Source organism: Penicillium antarcticum (assembly GCF_028974205.1).
Source record: "Penicillium antarcticum strain IBT 31339 chromosome Unknown utg000009l_segment0_segment0, whole genome shotgun sequence".
NCBI classification, from domain to species: Eukaryota; Fungi; Ascomycota; class Eurotiomycetes; order Eurotiales; family Aspergillaceae; genus Penicillium; species Penicillium antarcticum.
In genome coordinates this window covers 3,456,511-3,480,684 of record NW_026695307.1, presented here as the reverse complement: position 1 = coordinate 3,480,684, position 24,174 = coordinate 3,456,511, and the positions used below count along the sequence as shown (strand labels likewise).

General features: G+C 49.6%; 11 protein-coding genes across 11 annotated transcripts; 5 read left to right on the top strand and 6 right to left on the bottom strand.

The window, feature by feature from the left end:
- Window positions 1–935: 935 nt before the first annotated feature.
- On the top strand, window positions 936–2,826 carry N7508_009690 (putative general amidase; the record flags this gene model as incomplete). The annotated part of the gene is made up of 3 exons (XM_058467753.1): window positions 936–1,241; window positions 1,316–2,606; window positions 2,669–2,826. The coding sequence occupies 3 exons, from the start codon at window positions 936–938 to the stop codon at window positions 2,824–2,826; spliced, it is 1,755 nt and encodes a 584-aa protein (XP_058315599.1).
- Window positions 2,827–2,957: 131 nt separating this feature from the next.
- N7508_009689 (oxidoreductase, short-chain dehydrogenase/reductase family) lies at window positions 2,958–3,919 on the bottom strand (the record flags this gene model as incomplete). The annotated part of the gene is made up of 3 exons (XM_058467752.1): window positions 2,958–3,372; window positions 3,438–3,752; window positions 3,804–3,919. The coding sequence occupies 3 exons, from the start codon at window positions 3,917–3,919 to the stop codon at window positions 2,958–2,960; spliced, it is 846 nt and encodes a 281-aa protein (XP_058315598.1).
- Window positions 3,920–4,724: 805 nt separating this feature from the next.
- Window positions 4,725–5,461, top strand: N7508_009688 (superoxide dismutase; the record flags this gene model as incomplete). Its single annotated transcript, XM_058467751.1, has 3 exons — window positions 4,725–4,772; window positions 4,825–5,301; window positions 5,354–5,461. The coding sequence occupies 3 exons, from the start codon at window positions 4,725–4,727 to the stop codon at window positions 5,459–5,461; spliced, it is 633 nt and encodes a 210-aa protein (XP_058315597.1).
- A 159-nt stretch (window positions 5,462–5,620) lies between these two features.
- On the bottom strand, window positions 5,621–6,194 carry N7508_009687 (uncharacterized protein; the record flags this gene model as incomplete). The annotated part of the gene is made up of 2 exons (XM_058467750.1): window positions 5,621–5,852; window positions 5,914–6,194. 2 exons carry the CDS (start codon window positions 6,192–6,194, stop codon window positions 5,621–5,623), a joined length of 513 nt encoding a protein of 170 aa, XP_058315596.1.
- A 397-nt stretch (window positions 6,195–6,591) lies between these two features.
- On the top strand, window positions 6,592–8,238 carry N7508_009686 (TPR domain protein; the record flags this gene model as incomplete). The annotated part of the gene is made up of 1 exon (XM_058467749.1): window positions 6,592–8,238. The coding sequence occupies one exon, from the start codon at window positions 6,592–6,594 to the stop codon at window positions 8,236–8,238; it is 1,647 nt and encodes a 548-aa protein (XP_058315595.1).
- A 2,891-nt stretch (window positions 8,239–11,129) lies between these two features.
- Window positions 11,130–12,803, bottom strand: N7508_009685 (glycoside hydrolase family 47 protein; the record flags this gene model as incomplete). The annotated part of the gene is made up of 4 exons (XM_058467748.1): window positions 11,130–11,215; window positions 11,264–11,438; window positions 11,486–12,533; window positions 12,580–12,803. 4 exons carry the CDS (start codon window positions 12,801–12,803, stop codon window positions 11,130–11,132), a joined length of 1,533 nt encoding a protein of 510 aa, XP_058315594.1.
- Window positions 12,804–15,506: 2,703 nt separating this feature from the next.
- On the top strand, window positions 15,507–18,217 carry N7508_009684 (histidine biosynthesis protein HIS4; the record flags this gene model as incomplete). The annotated part of the gene is made up of 3 exons (XM_058467747.1): window positions 15,507–16,350; window positions 16,402–17,964; window positions 18,018–18,217. The coding sequence occupies 3 exons, from the start codon at window positions 15,507–15,509 to the stop codon at window positions 18,215–18,217; spliced, it is 2,607 nt and encodes an 868-aa protein (XP_058315593.1).
- Window positions 18,218–18,744: 527 nt separating this feature from the next.
- N7508_009683 (uncharacterized protein) lies at window positions 18,745–19,761 on the bottom strand (the record flags this gene model as incomplete). Its single annotated transcript, XM_058467746.1, has 2 exons — window positions 18,745–19,052; window positions 19,107–19,761. The coding sequence occupies 2 exons, from the start codon at window positions 19,759–19,761 to the stop codon at window positions 18,745–18,747; spliced, it is 963 nt and encodes a 320-aa protein (XP_058315592.1).
- A 416-nt stretch (window positions 19,762–20,177) lies between these two features.
- Window positions 20,178–21,124, bottom strand: N7508_009682 (rRNA-processing protein UTP11; the record flags this gene model as incomplete). Its single annotated transcript, XM_058467745.1, has 2 exons — window positions 20,178–20,939; window positions 21,029–21,124. 2 exons carry the CDS (start codon window positions 21,122–21,124, stop codon window positions 20,178–20,180), a joined length of 858 nt encoding a protein of 285 aa, XP_058315591.1.
- A 437-nt stretch (window positions 21,125–21,561) lies between these two features.
- N7508_009681 (uncharacterized protein) lies at window positions 21,562–22,160 on the top strand (the record flags this gene model as incomplete). The annotated part of the gene is made up of 2 exons (XM_058467744.1): window positions 21,562–21,718; window positions 21,901–22,160. 2 exons carry the CDS (start codon window positions 21,562–21,564, stop codon window positions 22,158–22,160), a joined length of 417 nt encoding a protein of 138 aa, XP_058315590.1.
- Window positions 22,161–22,874: 714 nt separating this feature from the next.
- N7508_009680 (putative transcription initiation factor TFIID, 31kD subunit) lies at window positions 22,875–23,753 on the bottom strand (the record flags this gene model as incomplete). Its single annotated transcript, XM_058467743.1, has 1 exon — window positions 22,875–23,753. One exon carries the CDS (start codon window positions 23,751–23,753, stop codon window positions 22,875–22,877), a length of 879 nt encoding a protein of 292 aa, XP_058315589.1.
- Between the last annotated feature and the right edge of the window lie 421 nt (window positions 23,754–24,174).

The following is a 24,174-nucleotide window of genomic DNA, read 5'->3' as shown; positions in this document are numbered from 1 at the left end:
CATTGGCTGACAGTCCAAAGTTTACCCTAAGGCTTAGCCTAATAAGAAATGGTAAGCTTACTGCCATCAAGCCAAACACTCCAAACAAGCCGATGCCAGGGCGGGATTCCTTGGCATTGAGCATGGACCCCTTGAGGCAATCCTTCGATGTAGTAGTCTCACATGGTTATTGTATGTATCATGCAAGTTATTAACTTGTCTGGAGACTGCATGTACCATTTGAGTCTCGATCATTGTAATGAGTCACGTCATGTTCCTAAATCAAGACACATAGATCTAACGGATTCAGCCAAGGCTTCTAGAAGTGTAACAGCAGCTTTCTTAGGATTGGTCCCGAAAATGCAACCATGCGACTCATTCTACTCTAATATGTAACTTTAAATTATAAGTAGTGTGACCCATGAACGGGCCCTTTTACTTACCTCCGTCGGTTGAAATAATACAACATGGCGGATTTAACTGACATTCTTGTCTCTTTGCCAATCTCTAATCATATCACTTCCAAATGACAATCAATCGGCAGAACCGACATCTACAAATTATCAGTACATTTATTTATGGTTCTTTTTTTTTTCTAGGTGAACGGGGTCTGAACTCACCGAAGGGATGAGATGTAGTGTGAAAGATATTGTTGAAATCTATATCTACGCTATTGCTATCGCATTTCACTATCTTGTTTTCCTGTAGGGAATGATAGAGAGAGATCTCTAAGGATGATGGATTCTCTATGGAAAACGGCGGACTAAACAGCCCCTGGCCTGCGGCTAGCAGACTGTCAGCTAACTAACAAAGGCCTGAAAGCCTAGACATGCATGTCTAAAAAATGGACTACGAATGTATATCGTTGTATTTCGGCAATCGGCCCAGGAACCGAGGCTGTCTCCGCACTCCCCGCATTAAAACCACCTCCACTCCACTTCGCTTCTTCACGCATCATGTCTTCCCAGCCACGATATATTGCAATTACCCAGCGCAAGCAGGCAGAGCTTTCTGCTGCTATCCCTGCGGAGTGGCGTCTACCCGCTCACGCCATTCCGGAGGGTATGCTTTCTATCGCCGAGTCGATTACCGAGGGCCCGAAGAAATATGAGCGCGTGAGTGTGATGGATATTCCACGCACTTGTGGTCTTCTTTCTGCCAAGGAGTTGGATATAACTGAGAAGTATGATATCCGAGGACTTGTTGCTGAGATGTCGGAGGGAAGACTCAAGGCCGAAGATGTGGTGCGCGGGTTTTGTAAGGTATGCATACGTTCATCTGCTACTCCTTGCTTCTTGCTTCTTGCTCATCGGCTAACCACCACGAACAAATGCAGAGGGCAGCTATTGCTCACCAATTGACTCGCTGTCTTACCGAGCCCCTTTTTGACCGTGCATTGAAACGAGCCCAGGAGCTAGATGCCCACCTCCAGCGCACGGGCACCCCGGTCGGCCCCCTCCACGGTCTGCCTGTCTCAGTGAAGGATACATTCAATGTACAAGGAGTGGACTCGAGTGTTGGACTAGCCGCATTGGCGTTCAAGCCCGCCAAAGAGAATGCCTCGTTAGTCGACCTTCTTGAATCCCTCGGCGTGATCATCATCGCCAAGACCAACATCCCCCAAACACTCGCGACACTGGATAGCTGCAACCACCTCTTCGGGCGCACTTTGAACCCTTTAAATAGGCAGTGGACTGCTGGTGGTAGTACGGGAGGTGAGGGTGCGTTGATCGCTATGCGTGGATCAATGGTCGGCTTTGGCACGGATATCGGTGGTAGCATCCGTGTTCCGGCCATGTGCCATGGTATCTACGGCTTCAAACCCAGTTCCGGACGTGTACCATTTGGAGGTCAGGAAAATGGTCAGATTGAAGGAAAGGGTCGGATTGGACTCCAAGCTGTGGCAGGGCCGTTGGCCCGCTCCGTGGCTGATATCAATGCCATCATGGCGGAGATCGTCCCACGCGCCGAGTTGTTCGGGGAGGATGGTATCCCAGGCTCATGGTCATCACATTCTTTACCAAAATCTCTCTCTTCTCCTCGCGGTCTCACTATCGGCGTGCTGAAGACTGATGGTCTTGTCACTCCTCTCCCACCTATCACCCGTATCTTGGATGAAGTCGCCCAAACACTTCGCCATACCCCCGGTGTTGAGGTCGTCGAGATCCCACTTCCTTCAGTCTTGTCCAAATGTCAAGCCCTAGCTGGCCGACTCATGGGTATAGATGATGGCTCCCACATGCTTAATCTGATCGAGAGCATGGACGAAGAACTCACCCCCTGGCTGCAGGGCCGTATGAAACGCGGCAAGGATCTGACCATTCCTCAGCTTGCAGGATTACAAGCCCAGCGGGCTGAAGTTGAAAAGGAAATGCTGAAGATGTGGACTCTATCAAATGGGTTGTCTAAGGCTAGACGCGTCGACGCTATTATTTGCCCAATTGCTCCTCACCCGGTGCCGCAGCTCGATCGTTACAATGCCGTTGGTTATACTTCTACGTTTGTCCTACTGGATTATCCAGCGGGCGTTATTCCTGTTCGCCCATTCGTAGATTCAGATCTGGATATTGGACGGGAAATGGATGTGCCTGTGCTGGGTAGTTGGGACAAGGCTAATCGGCAACTGTGTAAGTCCATACCAATGATCAAATTTCGAGGGTAAGCTCACTAACTTTTTTTTTCAAACTAGGGAATGAGAAAACAATCGATCGTCGCGTATACCTTGGATCCCCTCTCAGTGTCCAAGTCGTCACCCCCAAGCAGCACGATTACGAGCTCTTCCAGGCAATGGAGGTCATCGACCGAGCTGTACAAGGACGCGTTGGGTCAACCATTGCAAAGCTTTAATCAATTAGTCTATAATATACATAGCAATAGCATAGGCGAAGTGACACATGTATGAGATCCAATAATACGTTCAACTGTATTCCCGTTCCAATATCTACTTATATCAAGCATACAGGCAACTGACCTACATCCTAAAGCCGCCCTTTGAGAACAGCTCCACCATCCGTAGCAATGACAGCCCCATTCAAATGACTCGAAGCCCTAGACCCCAAGAAAACAACAAGGCCCGCAATATCCTCGGGCTTGCCAAGACGTCCATTAGGGGAATACTCCTCCATCTCCTTCATACCCCCCTTAGCCTCAATAAGTCCACTAGCCATCTTGGACGGATAAAAGCCCGGCGCGATGGCGTTTGTCAGTACATGTCTTGGACCAAGTTCGACCGCCAGGTTCTTGGCGATGTGGATTGCCGCCGCTTTCGAGGCTGAGTAGGACGGCGTTGCGTTTTCGCCGACTGTTCCTATGCCGATTCCCGCGACTGAGGCGGTTATAATTACCCGTGAGGGATCGGTAATTGTGGCGGTTTTGGTGAGCAGGGGTGTGAATCTGGTGTTGTTAGATACTTTTTCATAAAATATACATTGGATACCTTTTTTTTCGGTGGTACTTACTTCTGAATCGTATAGAAAACACTCTTCACATTCAGATCCATCACCTTGGAGAACATCTTCTCGGGGTGTGTGTCGAATTTCTCACCCCATGTTGCGCCCGCGTTCGCAAATAGGATGTCGACGTGGTCGGTTGTCTTGTTCACTTCTGCAACTAGGCGGTCCAGTTCTTCCATCTTTGCGCTGTCGGCTGGGACGGAAATGGCTTGCGCGCCTGGCCGCTTGTTTGGTAGGGCGTTCAGGGCTGTGACGGCTTCATCGCAGGCTGCCTTCTTGCGGGAGGTTATGTAGACTTTTGAGCAGCCGGCTTGGAGGAGGCTATTTTGGTTCTAGTTGACGAATTGTGGTTGCTTTTGGGGAGTGGCTTACCCTGATGCTGCGTGTAGTCCTAGGCCTCTGGACCCGCCGGTTACGACGGCGACTTTCCCCTCGAGGGAGAAGATGTCGGAGAAATTGTTCAGCTTGACTTGGTCTTCGGCGGACATTTTGGTTGTTGGGGGTTAATTGGGGGAGGATGGAGCTTCAAATAGTTTGCCGGTTAGCTGTTTGGCGCCGATTCGACCGAGGCTCGCGGCTGTTGACCCCGCAAATCTGGGGCATTAGTAATCGATACAAACGGTGCAAATGTTTGGGGTATGTAATGTGTGCACAGTAGATGTCCATTGTAATCGAACTTGCACTATGTAATTGGACTGTTCGGGGGCACATGTTTATATGTGGATCACGTATCGCCAGTCAAATGGGGCGGGACCTGGATTGAGTGCCAAGAACAACCATGCAGTACATGCATATAGACAATACACCGAGGAATGAAGAAATTATCATAAAAGATGGAGACTTTTCGTCAGGGACATTGTAATTGATTAGTATTTTTTGATCCAGAAGCTCTTACGTGTCCGGAGTGTTCACTGTATGGTTCCTCCGGACCTACCTCGAAGCTCTGGTTTTCACTCGTCTCCTGCGGAGTAGGTATAAAGCACATAGTAGTGACATCAACAGCATAGCATCGGAAATGGCGGGAATAGCTCTTATCCATCATTTGGAAAGCAAACACTCACCTTGATAGGTCAAGCACCCTAATCTGCCAATCAAAGTAAATAAGAGCAAATGTGCTCAATCCCACTCGCCCAAACGGGAAATACCTTGGTGGCCTCAACTTGCGTGCTTGGAGGGGCAAGGGACCTTGTGGCCCTTCCTGTTGATCCTCTCAATTCCTCTCTCTCTTCTTCTCCCCTCTCGTCTCCTTCTCTCTCTTTTGATTCTATTCCCAACAACTTCACAATCATAATCATGGCCTCACAGACTCATACCCTCCCTCCCCTGCCATACGGCTACGATGTAAGCCACAACAAATCCCAATCCCAGATCTTGAATCACTAACCCCCTCCAGGCCCTGGAACCCATCATCTCAAAGCAGATAATGGAACTCCACCACCAAAAGCACCACCAAACATATGTGAACAACCTCAACGCCGCACTCACAGCCCAAGTCACAGCAACCCAGTCAAACGATGTTCCCTCCCTAATCGCCCTACAACAGAAGATCCGCTTCAACGGCGGTGGCCACATCAACCACTCTCTCTTCTGGAAGAATCTCACTCCACCCGGAACACCCGGTAATGATATCGCCGGTGCACCCACCCTCCGTGAAGCTATTGTTTCTCGCTGGGGCTCGCACGAGGCATTTGTTAAAGCCTTCGGTGCTGAGCTTCTTGGTCTGCAGGGTAGTGGCTGGGGTTGGCTCGTTAGTAAGGGTGGTCCTAAGGGACGGCTTGAGATTACTACGACTAAGGATCAGGATCCTGTCAATGGGCCTGATGTTCCGGTTTTCGGTGTTGATATGTGGGAGCATGCTTACTACCTGCAGGTGAGTTGACTGTCTTTTTGGTAGTTGATTGTATGCTGATTGCATTGTTTAGTACCTGAACAACAAGGCTGGTTATGTTGAGGGTATCTGGAAGATTATTCACTGGGCTGAAGCCGAGAAGCGATACACTGCTGGCGTGGAGAACCCTTTGAAACTTTAAATGAGTAGTAATGAACCAAGCGGGGCCGATGAAAGAAACGGTATTCACCGGTCAAGTTAGTTTAATTCTACACATGAAATAAGAACGCATTATGAGCAAAAGTTACTCCTTTCCAATTATACCCATGATGCATGTTCAAGATATCAACCATGAGACAAACTAATTGTATCCCACAATACCGATTCCCAGGATTGAACCACCTTCCTCTCTGACCGTAATCTGTCTGCCAATCACCCCTTTCTCCGAAACACCCAGATCCAACCGCTGAGGCAGGTCAAACTCCATCTCAGTTTGACTGGCTGATCTGGAGTTTCCATCTTGTGTCATCTCTAATCTGAATTGGTGAAGTGGGCTATTGTTTATTGATGTGTTGGAGATATCGCCGTATTTCCTGTTAATGGTATAAGTTTGTGCCAGTTAAGATATATTCCATATCACAAGGGGAGTCTTACTCAATCCGCACATCGACACGTCCACAGCCCCGGATTGCCTGATATGTATCTGCATCATCCATTCGGAAGATTGCTTTGGTTTTCTGGTAAGGGTCTGTGTCGCGGAAGAAGAGGGAATAGGAAGACATTGAGGCTGTTGATGATGTAGACGAAAATGATGAGATTGATTCTGGAGACGATGATCGGGATCCTTCTGATGAACTTGGATTCGTGCGATTTTCCTGGGGGAAGAGGACGGCGATGGTGCCTCCCATGGTTGGACGGTTGCTTTCTCCACACATTGTATAGAGTGGATATCGGAGGAAATGGGTATGAGATGGGTATGAGATGGAAGATATATGTATGAGTAGCTGATATCAGATACTGATTGAATGTATAAGGAGAGAATAAGTGATCAAGAATGAAGAATATATACCCCCCAAGGTTGGCCACCAAGGTGAGCGGGATCGAGCACAAGTGAGCACATTTGCGGTGGAGCCTGAGGCATCAATTCACTCAATCCACAGAGATGAACATGGATAACACATATGAATGACGACTTCGTTCAACGACAAGATGCAATATACAAAGTAGAAAATCAGCTACGATACAGTACTCATGTAATGCTTATCCTTATCACACCAAAATGGCTAGTACACATCAGTTCCGCACCTCAACCCCACTCTCCCCCACCACACCATGTCCGACTACGACCTGGGAGACTACCGTCGCGAGGTAACAACCGCCAACGAAGATGCCCAAACTTGGTTCAGCCGCGGTCTAATCTGGGCCTACGCCTTCAACCACGAAGAGTCTGCCCGCTGCTTCGAGAATGTCATCACCGCCGACCCAACATGCGCAATGGGATACTGGGGTCTAGCCTTCGCCCTAGGTCCTAATTACAACAAGCCCTGGCAACTCTTCGACGGGGAAGATCTGGCTGCTACGACAACGCGCGCGCATCGTGCTGTCCTCGACGCGAAGAAATATGCTCCCGCCGCGTCGGCTTTGGAGGGTGCGCTCATTGATGCGTTGCTTTGTCGGTATCCGCAGGAATTGCCTGTTGAGGATTGTTCCGTTTGGAATGCGGCGTATGCCGATGCTATTACTGTTGTTTATAATGAGTATCCGGACGACTATGATGTTACGGCATTGTACTGCGACGCGCTGATGAATCTGACGCCATGGAGTTTGTGGGATTTGAAAACGGGCCAGCCGGCACCAGAAGCGAAGACGATGCAGGTGAAGAGAGCGCTAGATCGCGTTCTGGCTCAAGATGATGCGCTTAATCATCCTGGTTTGTTGCATTTGTACATTCATCTCATGGAGATGTCTGGGACGCCGGAGATTGCGCTGCCTATTGCCGATTGTTTGCGGGGGCTTGTTCCTGATGCTGGCCATTTGGAACATATGCCTACGCACATTGATATCTTGTGTGGTGATTATCGTCGTGCTATCGTGTCTAATTCTTCGGCTATTCGTGCTGATGAGAAATACCTCGCGAGGCAGCCGACGAGTCATTTTTATAACCTTTATCGCGCCCATGATTATCATTTTAGGATGTATGCTGCTATGTTGGGTGGACAATCGAAGATTGCGCTCGAGACGGGCGCTGAGCTGGCGGGGGTTTTGACTGAGCAAATTTTGCGCATTGAGCTACCACCCATGGCGGACTGGTTGGAAGGATTCGTGGCAATGCAAATGCATGGCTTGATTCGTTTCGGTCGCTGGGAAGATATAATTGCTCTGGGGCTACCAACTGATCCAAGCCTCTACTGCGTCACCACAGCCATGATGCACTACGCCAAAGGTGTCGCATTCGCAGCCACCGGAAAAGTCCCAGAAGCAGAAAAAGAGCGCACACTATTCCAGCAATCAAAGAAAGTAGTGCCCGACTCGCGCATGCTCTTTAACAACCGCTGCATTGATATCCTCGGCGTCGGGGAGGCGATGCTGGATGGCGAGATAGCATATCGACGCGGTGAACATGAGACAGCGTTCAAGCACCTGCGCACGGCGGTTGATCGAGATGATTCGCTGCCATATGATGAACCTTGGGGCTGGATGCAGCCGACCAGACATGCGCTTGGTGCGTTGTTACTTGAACAGGGGCGCGTGGACGAGGCGGTAGCAGTCTATGCTGCGGATTTGGGTATTGAACCTACGTTACCTCGGGCTCTGCGTCATCCCAATAATGTTTGGGCTTCACATGGGTATCATGAGTGTTTGGTTAAGCTGGGTCGGAAGACTGAGGCGAGGGTTTTTGCGTCTCAGTTGAAGATTCAGTTGGCTAGGGCAGATGTGCCTATCAAGTCTTCTTGCTTTTGTCGGCTTGAGACTGCTTGATAATGCTTTTCCTTTGTTCTGGTGATTGATGGCGCAGTGTCTTGGGTTTATCTAGCATATTATACGGTTCCGATTTGCATGCTGTTAACCACTAGATTAGACATCCTTGTGTTTCTGCTTTGAGCATGAATCTTATTGTGAGTTGTGTAAATAGATTTTGAAAAAAGGTTCAGGTAGCTGGGACGGGGATCCAGTATCTGGATTATCTATACGCTATCAAGGAAGTGTTAGTTGGTGTGGAGGCTCTGGGTCGAATGATAAAGGCAGTACTTCCTCTTTCGTTTTATTGAGACTTGTATCGTGAATACCTCTGTGATATATAGGGAGATTTCTTCGCGAGAAACATTTGTGATTCGGCGGCAATAATCGAACAGCGGTATACTTCATCATCTATACGATCCTTTTTTTGGCTGAGCAAATTGCTATATACCTTCCCATAAAGTCTATGGTCCCTCAAATGGCTAGTCTTTCGAATATGAAATGCCATTTCCCATCCATCCATCCTTCTTCGTTGCAAACAGCTAAAATCCATTCGAGCAGGCCAGTCGAACATCAAGACATTTCTCGCCCTGTTGCTCATCGACACTTCAGGTATATCAAGATCCAGCCACTTACATATCAAAGGCTAACCTATTCACTCCACAGCAAACTTGTGCGGGCTCATAGCTTTAATAGTGATGCACAACTGCCGCCACACACTCGTCGTCACGGACTTGAGTCTGGAGAGATTAAATTCATCGAGGATCAATTCAGGGAGGAATGGGATACCGAAAGTGTCCACTACGAGGATACATATAGAGACTTCATTCACATCTACGTATCGAGGGTGTGGGTATAGCGAGGATGGATACAGTGAGGGTGAATCCAGCGAGTGTGAGAGTGTTCAGAGCGAGGAGACGATTCCAGTCACTCATCGTGAGCCGGTATAACATGAATCGCGAGAGCGTGGGCCGAGACAGATTGGGCACAGAAAACCAAGCCTGGGTGCCCGTTTTGACAATTATTGGTCGTTCCTTCGAACCCATATGCGAGGGGAGCATCAGCGAAGTTAGACGCACCAAGGGCCATAGTAATGAGCCGTGTGCTCGTGTCTTGCGGTTTTTGATGCTTGCGTCAATCCTGAGTATCAACAGATCTTGCGTGAGTCGAGGGAGACTGTTATGCTTTTGATGGGGCCAGGGGTTTGGATTGATTTCTTTATTATTTGAAGACGGATCTAGCTTATCAGATGAAATATTCTTTTTCGTGGTCTTTCTAGAGCGTCTTCATACAAGCCAAAATTATTCTTCTCTCCTCTTTCATTGAATGAGTAAATTTGACTTCTCATTACATCTCAATTATGCTGTAGGCCAACATATATAGCTCGGTTATCTGACTGAAGTCACTAATCCACTCCAGACTTCAACTACAACCCAGCTTCCCATACAACCCAGTACTATATAAATAGACCAGCGAAATCATTCCTTCAGGCCCCCAACTCCAACCCAAACCCAAAAGTGCCAAGCCAATAACCGCCAAGACGAAACCCATCCCCAGATTCGGCCTCTAAGCTACCCAAAACAGCCATTCTGAATACTTCACTTTGGGGGCCACCAGTAGATTAACCAAACACAAACTTTGCGCTAAACTTCAACCCAATGGATTGGTTATTCGGGTATCGCAGGGTCCGCTGTGCCCTTGGCATCGTCACTGCGGTTGAAATGATGGCTGTGTCGAATGTAAGCGGAAATGATTAGCGCGACACGAGGATTTGGGGTTCTTTCATAAAGATGAGAAAAGCTCCTTCAGATTATTTTTTCTTTAGTATGAACTGCGCTTTAGCACTATCTTAATATTTAATCTTGTTACAAAGTGGTAAAATGCCTTCAACGATCTACGACCAAACCACCCCATCCTGGTGTATCGAGGCGATACCCCGACACCAGAAAAAATGGCTCTCCTTTTTATCTCTGCGCTTCGGAACAGTACTCTGCACCATGACAGCTGTTATATGTTTTTCCTGGGCTATGGTCCAGCACGATGGGGGGATTGTTTCGACGGATGGGTTAGGGTCTGCTTGGTCTAGTATTAACATTGGTGTTGTGGGTCACATATCCAATCCAGATATTACCTATGCATGCTAATTCTGGATCTTCTCTATCAAGTCTGCATACGGCTTCATCTGGTCAACAGCCTACCTCGTCGTCATATTCTGCAACTGTATCGTGCCACCCGCCGCGAGCATAACACTCGACTGTATTGCGTTTATTGCACAGATGAGTGGCGTTAGTCTTGATTTAAATGAGCTTGTTTATTGGAATGGGGGTGGTTATGGAGTTTCGAGGACTTCTGATGATGATGTGCTATATGGTGTTGAGTGTTTTGGGTGTTCGGTTATGTTGCTTGGGATGTGAGTATATTCCGATTTAGGGTGGCTTTGATTTGACGATGCTGACTGTGTGGTTTGATAGGTTCTTTTACCTAGTCCTTGTTGTTTGGGCTTCTAGGGCTTGTCACCTCGAGCGCAAGGTCGGTGAAACAGAGACAAAGCCCTCTTTTGATGCTTGATTTGAGGTACATTGTGCTCAGAACTCATGTAAAAGGCTGAAAACTCTAAAGAGGCTCTATCTGGGAGAATATCTGGCAGCGGAATACTCTTACGAACTCATGTTCAACGGAATTGATTAATGTTTAATTCTGGCTCTTACTGTGTCATATTACCTTAATGTCTAATACGAAATGTCGCTTAATGAACTTGTTCCTTGTGGGTACACTCCCTGTAGGGCTAGAATGGGTCAAGTAGATTTACGTTTCACATGCAGGTCATCTATGTCAACCGCAGTAAGAAAAGTAATAGTCTTGATACATAAACTATCTACCAATGTGCAGCAGTAGGAGAACTGTGCAAGAAACTAGGTGTGTGCGACACTGATAGGATGGGCCTCGGTGTTGAACACAAAGGTGTTCTTGTTGCCCTTCTGAACTTGCCAGGGAGAATCTAAGACGATCAGCATCTGTATTGGCATAATAGCCGAGTTTTACTCACCTTCTGCATGCACGAGGTACGCGTATTTCATGACCTCAGCGTAAAGGAAACTCTCTTGGTTATCGTATTTAGAACCACCACCCGAGGTGTTAATGTTGCTCACGGCAGCAAAGCCGGAATCGGTACGACATGTGGCGTTGATTGCCTTGAACCCGTTCCAAACCCAGTCGCGGTACTATTTCTTGTTAGTATAGCTTCGGCCTCCTTATGGGGAAACCTTACGATCTCATTTCCAGTGATACGGTACGCGTAGTAGAAGCTCTCGATGGCTTCGGGACGCAAATCATATGATCCATTGCTGATGTAGAAACCGGCCTTCTCGTAAAAGTCTTTCTGGTCGTTTGGTACCTTCTTCGGGTCCCAGCCCCATGACTCCGGTCCAATTCCAGTCATGGTCTGGTTATAGGTTGCCTCACAACCGTTCACGAGCTCCAAACCAAAGTCGATGAAGTCTTGACGGTCCAAAACGGTGCCACCCAGGATGAAGCTGCCGCCATCGAAGCAGGTCAAGTGCTGCGAGCTAAGATCGTATTGACCGTTGTAGTAGGAAGCCAACCAGGTCAATTCTGGGCGGTTCTTAGGGTGCGATGTAAGGTGCTTGATGGTCGACTCGGCTGCCAAGACCCATCGGTCCTTGTAGGACTCGAACCGCTTGGGGTCATATACGTACATCTTCATTAGGTACTCGTAGAACGAGTCATCACCGCCATTCCAGGAGACAGCACCGTCGGTGAAATGGCCGTTGGAAATGTTGATGCTACTTCCCACTAGACCGGGGAATGGCTCTCCACTCGATGGCTGAGGGTTGATCAGATATGACTGGGCTTTTTGGCTCAGTTTGGCATATTCATCGTCGCCTGTCAGATCGGACAAGCGCGTCCACTCCAGAACCAAAGTTCCTGTCACTGCAAGACCATTGGTGCTTGAGCCGTCGTTGCTTTTGGTAGAAATGTTGAGATTGTTGTATGGAACACCAGATGGGGTGTTGAAAGCGTACTTGAGAACATCGCCTAGCTTCTTGGACTGGAAAAGCAAGGCATCCACATGGTCAGATGAAGAAGCGAGATTTGATGCAGGGCCTTTGAGCAAATCATAGCCAGACAACATACCACCCAAATACCGGATGGTTGTCTCGAAAAGGCTGACCTCATCGTTGGTCTTTGAAAAGTCGATGGTGGTGATATGATCCAAAATCTTGCTCACAGCATCCTGATTGCCCATGACAATGGCAGTGGAGAGCGCGTCGACAGCCGAAGCACCCCATCCATTTCTGTATGTGTCAGTCATGACGCGATGTAGTCCCAGATCAAACTCACCTGGAGTCACCATAACCATTGCTCACTGGGTGCAGCTCGTCGTGCGGGAAAGCATATTTGACATAACCATCCCAGGCATGTTGGAAGGCTTCCTTGACAGCATCGGCCTTGACTTTATTGTCGGATTCACGACGCAAAATTGAGGCTTGTTCAGGATGAGGGTAGGCGGCGACAGTGCCCACGAGGCCCAGTGCCAAAGGGAGTGACAGAGAGGGAATGCGCATGATTACGCGATGGACGTACAAGAATATACAATATTTAGGATTGAAAGATTTGGAGAATCGCGAACGAAGGGACACCCAATGGGTCAATGCGATTCATTATGTATGGAATGAAGAGAAAAGAAGACAGAGTAGGGAAGGGACAAAGGGGGAAGGAGAGTCGCACGAGACCCCGTCGCATTTTACATTGAATAGCATGTTTGTCTTGAATATTGACGTTCATCTCAGACTTTCAGGGGTGATCTGCAAGGGATATGATCGGGATATGTGCCCCTGGCCTGAACTATGACTTGTTTACCGATCAACAGATCGATGATCTCACCGTTTTTAACATCTCCTCTTCGATCTACCCCAGATCATGCCCCAGATGATTAAAACAGCCGACTCTCTGGCGTGACTGAGGTACGATCTTCATATATTTTTGTATGTTGAAAGTTCAGTCTAGGATGTGCTTTCGGTAGTTCGGGCTTGGCTTCACCTCGCGCTAGGAGTTGAATATGCAACATACCCCTCTTGTTATCACCGGGTGGAACAGACTGACTTGGACCAATATCACATTGAAGGATTTTGCAGACAAGGGTTTCCTTAGACCTCGTTCCACCATATATCTGAACATACTCGTGGACGCGTCGCGTGCCACGCTACCTGTCAAATTCCAGATCAAGTAACCGTTTTGACTATCGCAAAGCCTCGAAAAGTCCCTTTAAGGAGCCCAAAATTCAATCTTAACCTCGTTTGGGATGTTGAATTCCGGTTTCAATCTGTGACTTCGGAAGAATAGAAGCCTTCGGGTTCAACAAGCATGCATTCTTGTCACGGGGTGTATAGAAGCCGACAGCCACATTAGCTAGAAATGTATACTCAAGCCAAAGTATGACAGTACCTGCATCTTGTGTTCCTGTTCCCTTCCTGTTGCTGGTTGGGGCCCTATTTCGGCATGCTTCCTGGCTTGAATTTGTGCCACCTTTGAACTTTCTCAAAAGCAGACATCTTTCACATAATGAGTTCAGCCACATAAGAAAGTGCTCAAGCCAAGACGTTGGGTTATGGACTCCCCTGAGCGCTTTCCCCAGGTCATCTGCAGTCCGTGCGATCAGAAGTATATCACCAGATCATACACGTTGACTACACAACCATGGATACTCATATACCATGACTATAATACATCTCTAGTCATGTTGTCTTTTATTTTAACTGACTGCTCAAACTAGTTGAAGAACAACACCGCCTGTCCATACCCAGTGCTAACCCGGCACAAATCAGTGTCGCGTGTGACACGGAGTCCAGATGGTATATCAGGATATTGATACTACACTGGGTCATTCAGTTTCATACTTGGCAGTCTAACACTTCGACACCAATCCCTTCCGCGACGGGGCACCCCTTGGGTGCGACTGGAAAATGAAACCGCTAAACCCACCAAGGGTGACATCGTTTCTGGTTTAGTTTGATGAGTTAAGCTAGTATAATCTCCCCGCTGTGGTGTGCTACTGGATGATTAGGCGATGCCTGTTGTGGCAAACATTGACAAAATTGATAGTGTTGCAGGTAGAGAAATGGAACACTTCGCCATCTAATGTAACACTTTTTAGAGCTTGGCGGCATCCCGATGCTTACAGATTTTGGCCAGTTACGGGATGATGACGGCCGCATGATAAAGACTGGATCATCCTTGATTTATATCGATCCCGAGCTCTGGAGGTGCTCCTGCTGATTTCGTGGACGTTTCAGGTTGATATGTGGTCTGTTGGTGTGATGGTAAGTTAAGAATTGGCGAAAACTTTCCGACAATTTCTCCGGCCTGTTTGCTAGACACTAGAGCTTCTAGAAGGAAGGAATCTTTTTGAACCTATCGATCATGCCAACCATCAATACGTTCTTCCATTAGCATTGCCTCAGTATGTTGGGTATCTTGGGCCGCCACCGCTGCACATGGTCAGGATAGCCTTCTCTTCTCGACTTATTTTGATGAGAAAGGCAAGTAATGTACTGTTTCCGTCTCTTTGTCGGTATATTCAACATTCAATAGGCAACTGGACACTATCCGAGGCTCCAATTCTCGAAACGTCCCTCGAGTTTGTAACACCGATACCCCCAGGCGAAGACAAAATTTTTTTTTCCAAGTCTTGACGAAAGGTTTTAGCCTGGAATCCAGAAGCAAGGGCAACAGCAAATGAGATCATTGAGGACGAATGGCTCCAGAGGCCATTTGACAAAATGAACGAAGCTTTGATGAATTGAATAGGATCAAATCAGACTAAGTCATGGCATTTCATGGGATAGATTCTGTGTTTGGGGGCTTCATGAGCACCGAGATGGGAGCATTCCAGTCTATATAATTGTTGTGAGTTGGGAGTGGTGGAGTACAGTATAGCGGAAGTATGAATAGCCATAGAACATAGTCCATACAGGGTGCGAGTAGACTAGGGTAGAAAGAGCGGTGAGATGTAAGTTAAGTACTGCATAGCATGTCTAATTGAGAGAAAGAAGCAAGGAAGAAGAAAAAACAAGTATGCATTTAGGCAGACCAAGTAATCAGGATGAGGCGATTCGATGAATCAGCGAATGCCCAGCGATAGCGGGAGAAAAAAAGGCGGGTACTTTGTAGGACAAGGAGTCATACTTCTTCCTCTCCCCAACGGGTTTTCTTAGGGGATACAATATTCCCTTCTTTGCCTTTTGCATATTTGCATCCCTTCATTCATCATGGCGACTCCGTTGCTCATCTCGTTCGACCCCTCTACCCCCACCTCCGGACTCTCCCTCAAGCAGATCGCCTACTTCGGCCGCGCGCTGGTCAAGGTCTCAACTCTCGCCCAGGCAGAGCAATTCCTGCGCCAGAACTTCCGCACTCTCGATGTCTACGTTGATGCGACCGAGGTCTCCTCCGCTGGTGATCTCGTCGATATTCTCAACGCCGGTGCCTCCAAGATCCTGATCACCTTGGACCAATTGACCACCCTCACCGAAGAGCAATCCGTTCCCTCCTCCCGCCTGCTCGTCTCTGCCCCCTCAGACTCCCAGCTGGACACCCTCCAGCAATGGGTTGCCGCCAATGCCGAGCGCAGCGAGGCTAGCGTCTGCACCAACCCCGCCAACATCCCCGCCGCCGCCGACAAATTGAAGATCAGCTCCGATTCCCCGCGCCTTTTCACTTCCTACGGTGGCCAGGTGACAGAGGATGCGATCAGACAGGCTACAAAGCAGGGTGCCATTTCCATCGTCTCCGCCGCAGCATTGACCGTTGAGCGGGATGTGTCTGACAAGATCTCTGCTGCGAGCCTTCTTGCGTCGTACGCCGTCACTGACCAGGCTAACGGTCTTTATGCTACCTCTGTCACTGATGAGCGTGGTGCCTGTCTTGGTTTTGTGTGGAGCAGCGACGAGAGCATTGCTGAGGCACTGCGCACCGGTACCGGCGTTTACCAGAGCCGCAAGCGCGGTCTTTGGTACAAGGGCCAGTCGAGTGGTGATGTTCAGGAGTTGATCCGCATTGGATTTGACTGCGATGCTGACTGCTTGGTCTTTGTTGTCAAGCAAATTGGACGTGGTAAGGACCATCTCCGCGTATATTGATATTTGTATACTGACTTAATGATAGGCTTCTGCCACCTCGGGACTGAGACCTGCTTCGGCGCATCGGCCGGTCTGTCGCGCCTTCAGAAGACTTTGGATTCCCGCAAGGCCGATGCTCCCGCGGGATCGTACACCGCGCGTCTGTTCAACGACCCCAAGCTCGTTGGTGCCAAGATCATGGAAGAGGCTGATGAATTGTGCCGTGCGGCTACCAAGGAGGAGATTGCTTTCGAGGCTGCCGATCTCTTTTACTTCGCTCTGACCAAGTGCACTGCTGCTGGTGTTAGCTTAGAGGACATTGAGCGTAACCTTGACCTGAAGAGCTTGAAGGTCAAGCGGAGAAAGGGTGACGCCAAGGGACCTTGGGCTGAGAAGGCTGGCCTCGCTCAACCCGAGTCGAAGCCTGCTCCCGCTCCCGCTCCTGCTCCTGCACCAGTTGAGGACCGCGAATCTCGCATTGAGATGAAGCGTGTCATTACCTCCTCTACTACTCCCCAGGTTGTCTCCGACTACCTCAAGCGCCCCTCTCAGAAGTCCAACGAAGCCATTGTCAGCCTGGTCAAGCCTATCATCCAGGATGTCCGTACCGGTGGCGACGCCGCTGTCCTCAAGTACACTCACAAGTTCGAGAATGCCACATCACTCACCTCCCCCGTCATCAAAGCACCCTTCCCTGCCGAACTGATGAAGCTTACCCCCGATGTCCAGGAAGCCATCGATATCAGTATCGGTAACATCCAGCGCTTCCACTCTGCTCAGAAGGGCAGCAACGACGCTCTCCAGATGGAGACCATGCCCGGTGTTGTCTGCTCCCGCTTCTCTCGCGCGATCGAGCGCGTCGGTTTGTACATTCCCGGTGGTACCGCTGTCCTGCCGTCCACTGCCATGATGCTGGGTGTGCCCGCCATGGTGGCAGGCTGCAATAAGATCGTCCTGGCTTCTCCTCCCCGCTCCGACGGCAGCATCTCCCCCGAGATCGTCTATGTCGCCCATAAGGTCGGCGCTGAGAGCATCGTCCTCGCCGGTGGTGCCCAGGCCGTTGCTGCCATGGCCTACGGTACCCAGAGCATCAGCAAGGTCGACAAGATCCTTGGTCCTGGAAACCAGTTCGTGACCGCTGCCAAGATGTTCGTGTCCAACGACACTTCCGCAGGTGTGAGCATCGATATGCCCGCCGGTCCCAGTGAGGTCCTCGTCATCGCCGACAAGACCGCCAACCCGGCATTTGTTGCGTCCGACTTGCTCAGTCAGGCCGAGCACGGTGTCGACTCCCAAGTCATCCTCATCGCCATCGACCTCTCCGAGGCTGAGCTGCGCGCTATCGAGGACGAGGTCGATGCCCAGGCCAAGGCCCTCCCCCGCATGGACATTGTTCGTGGCTCCCTGGAACACTCGGTCACTTTCGTCGTGCGCGACATCAACGAGGCCATGGTCCTCAGCAACGACTACGCTCCCGAGCACCTGATCCTGCAAGTCCAGAACCCCGAGTCTGTCGTCGAGCAGGTCCAGAACGCTGGCAGTGTCTTCATCGGCCCCTGGACTCCCGAGAGTGTTGGCGACTACTCAGCTGGTGTCAACCACTCCCTGCGTAAGTCATCTTCCCTTCTATTTTGAAAGTCTCCAAGCTAACATTGCTTCCAGCTACCTACGGTTACGCCAAGCAGTACTCCGGCGTCAACCTCGGCTCCTTCCTGAAGCACATCACCAGCTCGAACCTCACCGCAGACGGCCTCCTCGGTCTTGCCAAGACCGTCGAGACCCTCGCTGCCGTGGAGGGTCTTGAGGCTCACAAGCGCGCTGTGAGCATTCGTGTTGCCCAGATGAAGAAGGACCGGTCATAGGCCTTTCATATTTCTCCACTTCATTTACCATTTTCTTGTTTGCGCTTTTTTTTGTGTTTTTATCATGATGGGATGTGCCATGAAGAACCATAGCCAAAAGTAACCACGTCTTTTCGGACCTAAACATTGGAACTATAGTAGAGTATAGAGGGGCACATGTATATCCAACTGCCGATATCGTAGGGCAAGTGAAGATCACCACTTGATTCCCTCTAGCGGAGTGCCCAATGACGTTGAGATCCACTCGAGATTTTTTTTTTCCTGAGCACGCAACATCTTATACGGGACATTTAACGGAGTACTGAGGACATGAGTCACAAAAAAAAAAAGTAAATGATATCATAAAATGTCCAACTCCCCCATAGTTTTGTCATCCATAGCCATAGGTAATGAAAAGTAACCAGAACAAAAAGAAACAAAACTCCAAATGCAACCCCACTTCCGTTATCGCAAGGTACATCGAAATATTTCATGTCAGGCGCGAACATCGCCGCGTATGCAAGCCCACATAGCCGTAGACGTAGACTCTAGAACTGGGCAGTATCATTCAAAATCTGGACCTCCTGGCCAGGCTTAAAGGCAGGAAGACCCATGTAGGGACATCCGTCGCAGCGGAACGCATCGCCAAGCGCGCAGCTGCCACACGAGCCTGTCTTGCCCTCGACGGTGAAGTCTAGTTCGTTCAAGTCGCCCGTGTCCAACTTCATCACGTTCAATTCTTTGTCTGCGTTTGCGCGGCGCTCTTTATCTTCTGCTTCCAAGCGGTCTGCTAGACCGCAAGTGCAGTCCTTGCAGGCGCGTCTGCGGCGGCCGGTTTTGGGTTGGCATTCTGGGGCTGGATGGACGTTAGTGGTTATGTTAAATATGTGGGTGTGTAGCGGGTACGCACGAGGCATTATGGGTCTTGTTAAATCTTCCTCGGTGAGGAGGGTATCTTCGTTAATGAGTTCGTCTTCGTCATCGCGGTCGTGGTCCATGCCTGGCCCGTCGAAGCCAAATCCAGTGGGAAGAGTTGAAATGCCTGTGGGGGCGGGTGTGGGTGCTGGTGCCGCGGTTGTCTTATTCTTCTTTTTCAAACCGAACTTTAATGGGACTGCCGCCGAGGGCTCGAAATTAGGCTTCTCGAATCCATTGTCGGATTGGACTAGGCCGGCCAGGACGGCTTCCATTGCGTCTGAGGCATTGAGGGTAGAATCTTGGGTTTGGAGCTTGGCGCCTGGCTTCATGGCGGGGACCAGCGTGGTGTATACATCGCGGGTAAGGAGTTTCAAAGCCTCAGTGCGTCGTGTGCCGTCTGTGTCGGTGAGAATGAGGACGAGGTCGTACGTGGATTCGGGGAGGGAGACGAAGCCGGCTGAGAGACGGTCGAGCATTTGCAGGTCTGTGGTGGAGCGGTCGAAGGTGGTGAAGAGGCCTCGGAGTTTGTCCTCTTGGGTGGCGATGGAGGGGGGAGCGAGGACAAGAGTGCGCTTCATGTTAGACACTGGCTTTGAGGGTGCCAGGTCCATATCGTTGGTGTCAATGGTCATGAAAGAGGGCGCCATTGTGAGAGGATATGTGAGTAACGAGGGGAGAAAGGAAAAAGAGAGGTGAGGGGTGGCGATATAGAAAAGATAACCTTAGTAATCCCATCATTAATAAGCGGCGATCCTCTCCAGGTCCTATCAGCGGCGATGTATTAGATCCGCGGAGATCGGGTTGTTACTCTACTTTTAGTTACAGTGACTTGGTGGCTTAGGCTGCGATTTCGGAGAGTCTGACTCTTTGGAGGGGCTGATTATCAATTGTGGCTCTATGAATGGCACACTATTGGACTCTTGACCGGCCTTGTTCCGACTCCGCGTTCGCAGCACTACGGCGGGTTACTTTTCTCGAATAGGTACTGTAAATGTAGACTCCCTTGGTATCAATATGTACAAAAAGATGGCGAGTCATTACTCATAAACTCCGAAACATGAAATCAGCGCTTCCGCTCACGGATCTTCCACTTGAGGCCGTCCTTGTTTGTGCCTCCAACTGAATTCTCCATCTTAGCTCGCTGCCAGTCGAGTTCTTTCTCTGCAGTCTGAATCTCTGCAAATTGCTTATGGAGTGCGGTCAGCTTGTTCTGACGGGCCTCTGTGGCACGTTTGCGAAGCTTGCGAGCCCGTCGAGCTTCCACAAGTGCTTGTCGCTCAGCCTCGAGTTGCTTCGGAGTCTTGCGGCCCTTGGTTGTTGTTTGCTCTTCTTTCTCTGACTCAGATTCGTCTTTTTGTAGTCTCCGCTTCTTCATAGCCAACTGGTCCTTTCGATCGTCGGCAAACACAGTCTTGCGTGGCTTGGATTGAGACGGAGGAGCTCCAAAATTGAAGTCATCGTCATCGAATTCATCTTCGTCCAGGCTCTCATCATCTTTTTTCTTGCCCAGTGACTCGTCCATTCCTTCTTGCAACTCGACTTCCCGCTCGAGGCGCTCGATCTCACGGCGCACTCGCTCTCCAACCGTCCGGAGATATCCCTTATCTTGTGTCTTCAGAAGCTTAATCGCATCGTGACTGAGTCCTTGTGCTGCGGCAGAGTCGCGAGCAGTGCCTACTCCACCTCCGTGCTTGCCCTGGGTCCGGTTCTTGCCTCCCATCATACCGAAATTGAACTCGTCGACATTGCGATCGCGCGCCTTCTCTTCAAGGCGCTTCAGCTTAGCCTTCTTGGCGTTGTAGTCTTTTGCGCGAAGCGAGTAATCCTGTTGAAGTTAGAATGTAGTCCTCGAACAAGTAGAGGCAAGACTGAGGCATTGAAATCTCTTCCAAAAAAAACCCTGACATAACTGACCTTGTGCTTTTCGAGAAGACCCCATTTCTCCCGGCCTGAGACCTGGCCACGCTCTTTGTGGTTCCGCCGTTGGACGGCGTTACGCATGCTCGACATACTGGGTTTTTGTGTTGAGAACCTTGTGTGGAAAGAAAAATGTTTCAAGGAGACAAAAATAAATTTGTCAGCCTTGTAAAATATACAAAGACTCCAATCCGATCAAGTTGATGTAGACAGAACAATCGTCCAAAGAGTTGGAGAACTTTTTTTTCTGCAAGCCATCTCCGCCCGAGGTCTCGCGGTCCGCCATCAACACTAAGCCACTCGGCTGATCTTCTCTGCAATCCACGATTCAGCAACGACACCGCGTTGAAATACGAAGTTTTCTTCTCAATTCTTATTCCTGGGTCTTGTTTTACCTACAAGTCTCATTCATTGTCTCTGGACTGCTGGGATTGACCCCTCTCCACAGCAAACTCTCTGACGCATTGATCATCCCATACTCTCCTCAAGCCGAATAACCTCGATCTTTGAGATCGAGCTCCCCAGTCCCAATGGCCGAACAATCCACATCTCCCGATGCCTCCTCAGCACAGACACCCAAGAAATATAACCTCCGCAATCCGCTTCCGCTCTCAGCCCCTCAAGAACAAGAAGTCAAGCTGCTGTACTACAAGCGAGTACGGGCCCTTTGCGCCCCCGAGATTAAGGGTATGTACTCTACATAGTTTTTCAAAAGCACCAGCCTCTTCAAAAAACCATACTGCAACCTTCAATTGCCCAAAATGGTCCTAAGTCTGGCTGTCAACGAAGATCAACTCCGCCCTCGTGACCCCAATCCACTTTCCCTCCCACCTCTTTATCAATCATTCCACTAAATCACTTCAATCCAGCATTCGCCGAGTGTGCCGTTAACCGCACTGTCACTGCTACATGGATATGCCGCCAGCAGCGTCTCGCTATGAATTCATGCATGGTTGCCCACGCCAAGCCGGAAGAAGAGGATCGCGCGCGCGAGGAGTGGTTCGCTTCGTTCGAGGAGCGCCGTCGTGCGAAAGAGGAAGAGCTTGCTCGTGTTGAGACGCGACGTGCTGAGGTTATTAGTATGATGCGCAATGATGAGGCGCGGAGGAGACAAGATGAGACGAAATGATTGCTTCTTTCGTTCCGAATCTTGACTCCTCTCTTCATCTGTCTTTTCCTTTTCTTGTCTATATGGGTTTAGGCGTTTTGGGCCTTTCGCTTTTTGCCTTTCTCCGCGGAGTGAGAGCTTCTTCTTGGATAAGGGTGGTTGCAGGGGATGATCTTTGACTAGGACTTAACTGGCTTCCTCACCCGTTGATACTGTCCAGTCGGATAGCGCCGGATTTTTGGGTCCAGTATTAGCAATGCTGATACTCTCCCCTCTCACCTCCACTGGTCGATATCAGAATCGTCCTGCCGGACGGCTGGCTCTGGTATTCTCCGTGGTCAAGCGGACTCGAACTTATATCTTCTCTCCTCACGGCGCACAGGGCAGACAAGCAGGCGTTTCTGCTGGGCATCTCGATTACATTGCATGATCATCCCGAATGCGGAGCGATGGGATGGACTTGAATTATGTACAATATACACAGACCATTGCATATCCTGGTTCAATTGACCAGAAAGATGTCTTTTCATTATTTCCTTTACCCCATCCTGATTTGCAGGATAGGGCAGGGCACTTTATCTGTAAAATATCGAGATTGTAGAAGACATGAGTGAATCTTCTCCATGTAAGCCCCGAACGCCCCCGTTCGGTTTAAATCAAAAGAATCAACTCCAAGCGCCAGAAACACCACACCCCGGCCAACGCAAATGAGACCCTGTACCGGAATGTATGCCCTTAAACATCAGTCATCTTGCGATCCTCGTCATCCGCCTCGCCCATGGCCGTATCCTCGCCGAAGATATCCTCCATCTTCCCATCATCTTCTTCATCCTCGCCGCCATCTTCACCATCCTCAGCCCCATCACCACCACCAATACCTTTCCCAGGCCCCTGCTGCGCAGCATCAGGCATCTCCTCTTCCTCGCCCTCACTATCCCACTCATCCTTCATATTCCATCCCATACCAGTAAGACAGAAGCGCTCAGGAGGCAAGCGCATACCACCCATCATAATACTCTGGTTCGCAGTACCAGTAGCCCCATTCGCAGGCCCAACAGCAGGATCAAACCCCCTTGAAACACCAGGCAAAGCAATCCGGTTCCGTTCAGACGCGACATCCATAAGAAATTCCTTCGGCAGTCCGGTCTGGAATTGGAAATGCAGGCGCGACGCAATGCTCAGCCGCAATGCCGGCAGGGAAACGCTGTTCACTTCCGAGCTACCCTTTGCACCGGAGCTGCCATCCGTTGCAGCCGCGTAGCCTTCTGTCGCGAGGTGTACGGAGTCTTGGAGGACATTGGCTGTGTAGCGGTATGCGAAGTCGAGGAGTTGGAGGGGGACGCGGTCTTGGTAGGAGGTTACGCCTAGTGAGGCAAGGAGCATGTGCACTAGTCGTACGTCGCGGGGACGTCGTGATTTGCCGCTGTCTTGGGCGGATGTACCTGGCACTTGTGGGGGTTGGGGGTTTGTTGAAGTTGTAGGGGGTCCTGATGGGACGTTGACCTGGGTTTGGGTCGCGGTGGGTGCGGAGACTCCATTTGTTGCGGAGTCCGCCGGGGGTGAGACTGGTTGTGTTGGAGGCGCGGAGCCTTGCGCTTGGCTGGGAGATGCCATTATGATTGGACTTGGTGATCAAAGATCACGAGGTATTGCGGTGATGCGAAAGCGATGTTTAGACTGTGTCTAGTGGCAATACAATCAGGTCAGAAACAGGTACGCAATAACCATTCCTAGCACAATTAAGTGCTCACAGGCTAGGAACAAGAAATTTGCGAGCAACGGTGAGTGTGGAGATGGAGGTGGAAAGTGACATCTTGGTGAGGCCGAAAAGAAGCGTAGGAGCTCTGATAGTGCGCTAACCGCATTAAGTAATCAAGTTCCCCGACCTCAATATGAGGTGCACTATAGATTGAATAGATTGATTATATCGAAGCTATTATCAATGAATGTATTCACATTGATTTCAGGTAATATTTAATTTCATACCATACATTAAAATTCCTCCCAACTATATGCGCCATGAATATACAAAAAC